We start from the raw sequence: 6,278 nt of genomic DNA, 5'->3' as shown, positions 1-6,278 counted from the left end.
TCCCGTCTTAAAAGCTGGTGGGGTTAAAGAATGGTTTCCCGCACGCTGGGGGAGAGAAGTGCCACAGCAACGCGCTTTTGGGGTGGGGGGGCTCACGCCCTCCTTTTCCCCCAAGGGAATTTTCCCAAGGAAAATCCCCCCTTTTTAGGCCCCGCCTTCCCCCAGGTTTGTGGATTTGGCCTTGGGGGGGGATTAGGACAAGGGCAAGTGGTTTAAAAATTGGGGGATCGGGGGGAACCCCGAAAAGAGGGGGGGCCGCCCAGGCCAGGGCACCCTTTTTCCCCCCGGACGGTCGGTCCTTTGGGGGTGGGAGCCCCTTTGAGACCCTCGAATCCCCCTTTGAGACCCTGAAATGCCCCTTGGGTCCCGAGGCATCGGAGCCTCTCCAGGGGGGTACGGGTTCCGTCCAGTTTTGGGGAAAGGTTGCCCCCCTTTTAAAGAAGTACCCCCCCGAATACTGCCTCTCTTTTGGGGAGCCGGCGGTCCCCTGGATCATAAAGGGGCAACGCATTGGGGGCCTTTTCCCGGGACAATGCCCCCCCCCCCTGGACCCCCCCCCCCCCCCCCCTTGCCCATGGCCCGCAGGTGATGAATGCGCCGACGAGGCTCATCGCTGTCGCCTCCCAAGGCCAAATCTACCGCGACAGCTCTGGCGACGAGCGGGGCTTGCTCATGCGAGGCTTGCACCAGCTCTGCGTCGGGCCGCGCGGCACGCTCGTGCCCCTCTCGGTCCTCCCGATGGAGGGCGCCATCCCGCAGATCGTGTCGCTGCCGCCCGCGGCGCCGCTCCTCCTCGACGACGGTGGTTTCTACGTGGCCTACACGACGGTTCCGCAGGCCTTCTCTCCGCCCACAGCCAATCATTCAATCCATGGAGGAGCTACACGGCGGTTTCGCAGGCCCTCTCTCCGCCCACACAGCCAGTCCTTCCTCCCGCAGGTGCTCTCTCCGCTCAAGTCCAAGCTTGCGGGACGGAGGGTCCTCCTCTTCGTCAAGGAGACGCGGATTGCTCGCACACCCTTCGCCACCCCCCGCATCACCCCCTCCCATCCCCTCCACCGCCGCCTGCAGGAGAAGCGGCTGGCCTACTACACCTCAAAGTACAAGCGCTACCCGCACGTGACCGTGCAGCCAGCCTCCCCTCGATTCGCGCACTACCTGGCTCGCTCCCGCGGCCTCATCGCCACTCCCAGCCGAGGCGTGGTCACGCAGGCCCTTGCAGTCGGCAAGCCGGTCTACCTGTTTTGCCCGCGCGGCCACCTTGAGCAGGAGTACAATCTGCGCTTCTACCTGAAGCACTTTGCTGCCGTCACTTCGCCCCGCACGCGCCGCTACCGCCGGCTGCTGCGCGTTGGGCGTGCCGGCACACTTCCGAGCGGGTACGCCCCGCCGCCATTGCTACTGCCACCGCCCCGTTGCCGCCACCGCCCCCCTGCCGCCGCCGCCGCCGCCTCAAGTCGGACAGTCTGCGACGCTCCTTACTATACGGCCCCTCCCGCCCCTTCCCGCCGCGGCCCGTGCAGATGGCAGGGGCGGCTCGAGAGCCTCGCCGAGTGGGACGCCGGCCACGCGGCGCGCGAGGGCGCGCGCGCCTCGCAGGGCCGCACTCTCTCCGAGTGGCTGAGCCAGACAGACGAGCTGATTGCAAAGCGGCTGCTGCCTCTCCTCACGCCCGCACCTGCCGACGCCGCGGCGGGCGAGGCGGCGGCAGCCGCGGGGCGGGGCGGCGCGGCGGCGGAAAGGGCGGCGAGTGGAGGTGCGGCTAGCCCCGCCGGGCCCTCGCCGGGGGCGGCTTCTCCCCTCGCCTCGCCAGTGGCCCCGTGGGTGGAAGAGGCGCTGAGGGGTGGGGCGGTTGCGGCAGAGGGCGGGACGGGGGCGGAGGAGGAGGCTGACGAGGACGAGGGCGAGGACGAGGACGAGGACGAGGACGAGGAGGCTGACGAGGGCGACGAAGACAAGGGCGAGGGCGGCGCACGTGGACATGGCGCATGATCATGAAGATGTAACATGAGTTGTTGTTGGAGCGACTAGTGTACTAGAGTACGTTCCTCGTCCTCACTTCGCACACAAAGTAAGAACCACAGCACACACCATCTCTGTGGTGCACCTGTGGTGCGAGGGGCCAGGCGCAGGCCCAGGGGCGCGAGTCAGATACGTGGCTGGGTTCACAGCGATTGTAGGAAATGAGGGGACCAAATCACGGTCGCGGCCTTCTGACTCGCGCCTCCGCCTCACTGGCACTATTGTAGCCCTGGCCGGTGCGCGTGTGAAGTTGAAGTTCCGGAGTGAAAATTCGAACGCGCTCTCTCCCGGTGACCAAAAATGTCCACCTCAGAGGCACCTCCGGAGGCAGGCCGCCGCACGCCGGCGACACAGCTCCAGCTGTCGAACTGACCCGCAGCTCCTCTCAGAGCGGGAACTGTGACGAAAGTTGACTGAGGCGGTTGTCAGGAATCATCATACGGATCACATGGTGACTCTCTCATGACGGGAGACTGCCCGACCACTCCTGGGTGGCACTGCCACCGGTGTCGCTCAACGTCCTGTCGACAGCGTGCCGACAGCGACACAGACCATGTGGGACGCGTCGAGTATCGACCTCTACTGCTTACCCAGCCTTCGAGTGTATCCTGGCTGTGGTCCCACACCCACTGGTGTCCATCTCAGAGACCGCAGGAGGTCATGAGGGTCGATGGGAGTGCCAACCCCACAATGCCTAAAAACCCAGCCCAGTACAGCGCAGTAGAGTCTCATCTCTCTAAGACATCCGCGAGTCTTATCTCTCATGAATATTTCAGAATCGAGATGAATATATATACTGTGTACCCACACAGCGCGCCATGAGATTGATTGTCGCCCGGCTCAACACAGCCACCGGCGGCTCAACAGAATAGGTGTAAGAGCCCCAAAAGCTCTGTGGGTCATATGACTGGTGTGCGCATGACTCGGAACGCTCAGTTAGTTGCCGTACAGGCAGCGCGGCAGGGGCCGATCGGCCCCGTGGGCGCCCCAGGGACCGCCCCGCGAGGGCGACACACCAGCGCCCTAGTCAGTTTTCCCTACCCGCCCTCTCGCCCCGCCGCGCGCATCGTGATGCGCTCATCAGTGCGCGCAGTTCAGTTGGCGGACGTGGCGTCGCGTGCCGCCGCGAGCTCGGTGGCTGTCTCCGCCCTCCCAAGCGCCTCAAAGCGCGAGAATGTGAAGTCGGTGGCGTGCGGCCACGCCATCTCGTACATGGCCGCCTCGCCCTCGATGGCTCCCTCCGCCATGGCACTTGTCTTGAAGCGCCCCTCGTCGGGGTACTCGTCTGTCATGCCGTAGCGCGGCGCCGTAGAGGAGAACGACTGGCCGATAATGCCATGCGGCAAGTCTCGCCCAGCCGCGTCGCCCCGGCTGCTGAATGTGAGGTCGAGGCGGTGCTCCGGGCCTGAGAGCCGGTCGAAGACGTTATTGCCTACGCGTCGGTGTGCGGTTTGTCAGATGCGTGGACGTGGCTCGTGGGCGCCGCCCGCCGGTCGAAAGTGTTCGCCGCGGACGAGCAGCGTCCAGTTGCGGAGGGAGAAGGTGGCACTCGCCATATCCACCGCCATGCGGAGCTCCTCGCACTGGCGGGACCCGCCCTTGCCCAGATTGAAGGCGTGGCCGCCGCAGCTGCCGTTCACAACGCGCCAGCCCCAGTTCTCGCGGTTGAGCTCCGAGGCCCAGAAGGAGAGGTTGGCCCACTTGCGCTTCGCGCCACCCACGCGCGCGACGAGGTGCGCCTCGGTGATGAAGGAGCCGTCCACCGTGAGCTTGCCGTTGTGCAGCATGAAGGTGGCGTCCTGTTCACAGCGACACGCGTGACGAGGCGACTCGGCCCGTCGGGCAGCCCGCCGGTCCGCTCCTCCGTCTTGACATTGACGGCGAGTCCGGGCGCGGAGAAGAAGTTGTAGTAGGCGCCGTGTTGGCCGCGAAAGTCGGCGCGGCCGCCGTGCGCAAAGTGAAGGTGCGGGTCCTGCTGCGCGCCGCCGTTGGGATCTTCAAAGCACTCGCCCGCTGGGTCCGTCACATAGTCAAAGTGGGTTTTGTCAAAAGTGACGGCTTGGTTAATGGCTTTCCCATTCTCGTTGAAGAATATGACGTACGGCCTTTCAGGCATCTGCAGAGCTTTGGGGAAGGAGGCGTTCAAGGGGATGTAGAACGAAACAGGGAGCGCGAAGCCAAAACAACCGCCTTGTGCGTTGTAATTGCATACTGAATTAAGTAGAAAGTTCTCTCCTTCTGGTGGCGAGCTTGCTTCACACTGCTGGGGATTATTGCAGTTTCGGGCGGCTTCGTCAAACTTCGTTGATGCCACCATCTTGCCTTTGGTGATCTGGGTTCCTGGTATGAGCTCATACAATTCCGCGCCGTTGTCGACTGTCGGCGAGGAGGACTGGCCTCCAGAGGGCCGGATGTACCCAAAGTCTCCCAGTTTCAGGAAACCGCATTCCTTCAGCTGAGCTTGGATAGAGTCTTGGGAGCCAGGGTTTTTGACCATTTCGGGCAAGATGGCAGGTTGATCGCTGGCGTCGGTCAATCCAAACTGAAATTGTTTTACGAGCACCTTTTTGTCGACCAAATTGTCCTCCATAAAAGTTGGCGTCCCGGAGAACGTTACGTTGAGAAACGCGACGACGCGTGCCACATCCGGGTTTGGGTTGCCCGGTTTGCCATCCTTGCAATCCCTATCAGGGGTGGTATCCTCGCTGCACTTCCCGGCTTCGATATCACGGACTTGGCACTGCGCATACTGTGAAAGGTGTTCATCTGGTTGTGGTGGCTCCGAGAAACCATCGTCGTTGGCCCACCTGTTCGCCTCAAAGCTCTTCCACTGTTTTTTTTGATCGGGTTTAAACCCCTTAGGCTCGCCTGCATTCCCCCCCTGATAACCGTCGTAAATCATCTTTTGTATGCACACGCGTAGTCCCTTCTCCTGCAGCCGTCGCCGCGGACCGGGCGTGCCGTGCGGCGGCTCCCCGGCGGATGCAGCAGCGATCAGGGACGACACCGCCACCAGGCGCATGACCTTTGGCGTAGGGACCTGCGCGCTCGCGGGCGGTCTCCTTTGTGCCAGAAGGCCCGGCCACCGACGGGGCCCACAATTCGGTAAAAGCGCTTTTCGCACGGCCGCAGGCCTTAGTACGCCGCCGTTGTGGCCCCGGTGAACTCCCACTCGATACCTCCCAAGTCTCAGCCACGAGGACTAGGTGCGCTATTGGGTGGAGGCTCTCAAGTTCGCGGTGCAGTTCGCTTCCCACCACGAGGCGAAGGCGAGTGCGCCGCGAAGAGGGTCTCTGCCGGCACCCCTTGTTAGTCACGAAGCGACTGTGCCGAGCAGGGGCCCTCGCGCGTAACTGAAAACTGAGTCGCCTGTCAGCCTGTGAGTTCCGGTGATGCCTGGTTCGGCGTCCCCTGTCCTGTGTTGTCTCCGCAGACGGCCATTCTGGTTCATGTTGATTAATTTGGTTAGTGACAAAGATCTGTGGCAACAGCCTCCAGGTCAAAAAGAAGAAGAAATCGGCATGGTCAGCGACGTACTGGGAGAACAACGAAGAGCGGGATGTCGAGGGCTATGAGGATGCCGGATGGTATGCCGATACCACAGCTGAAGGGAGACGAGAGCTACAAATATCTCGGAACGGAGCTCAGGACCGGGTGGGCAAACGGCGAGGGCCAGACGGAAATGAGGGAGCGGTGCGTAGCGGACTGCAAGAGGGTGAGCTGGATCATAGGCAACCTGCCGCACTTGACAGGAGAGCAGATCCGACGCAACATGGCGCTAGCACTGAGCGGCATTATCGGGTACTAGGGCCGGTCCACGGTCATCACATGGGAAGATTGCCAGAGCATCGAACAGGTGAGGGCGAGTGCCCTAAACGCAAAAGGGTACTCGGTAGGAATCCCGCGACTACAAATATACGACTTGAAGGAGAGAGGAGGGATGGGAATGGAACACGCATACACGTATGCAGCGGCGGCGCTGATCGATCAAGTGGACCGGGCCCTCAGCGCGGTGGAAGGGGAACCAGCGAGGGTGGCCGTAGAGAGCAGCCTAGCGCACACTTTGCGGAGGCTGGGATGCCGAAGTGATAACCCGCTGGAGTGGAAGCCGAGCTGGGACTGGGAAAGGGAGCTCTCGGACGAACTAATGATCGAAGCATACCTAATGGCAAAGTGGAGGTGTGGGGTGGAGACGGTCACGACAGCGGGGTGGGAAGAGAGTAAGAAGGGGCCGCTTAGACCCGAGGCGTGGAGAA

The 6,278-nt window shown here is 62.6% G+C and overlaps 1 protein-coding gene across 1 annotated transcript in view; it reads left to right on the top strand.

The window, feature by feature from the left end:
- EMIHUDRAFT_421456 (hypothetical protein) overlaps window positions 1-2,050 on the top strand; it is a 3,217-nt gene extending 1,167 nt beyond the window's left edge. Inside the window, exons 4-7 of the mRNA XM_005776961.1 lie at window positions 586-837; window positions 940-996; window positions 1,072-1,379; window positions 1,524-2,050. Coding sequence (XP_005777018.1) covers window positions 586-837; window positions 940-996; window positions 1,072-1,379; window positions 1,524-1,992 — 1,086 coding nt within the window. The 3' untranslated portion in view covers window positions 1,993-2,050. The remainder of the gene's footprint in view (window positions 1-585; window positions 838-939; window positions 997-1,071; window positions 1,380-1,523) is intronic.
- Window positions 2,051-6,278: the final 4,228 nt, after the last annotated feature.

This window comes from Emiliania huxleyi, assembly GCF_000372725.1.
Source record: "Emiliania huxleyi CCMP1516 unplaced genomic scaffold EMIHUscaffold_27, whole genome shotgun sequence".
NCBI classification, from domain to species: domain Eukaryota; phylum Haptophyta; order Isochrysidales; family Noelaerhabdaceae; genus Emiliania; species Emiliania huxleyi.
Note: the sequence above shows the minus strand (reverse complement) of the source record. Positions and strands in the feature narration are given on the sequence as shown.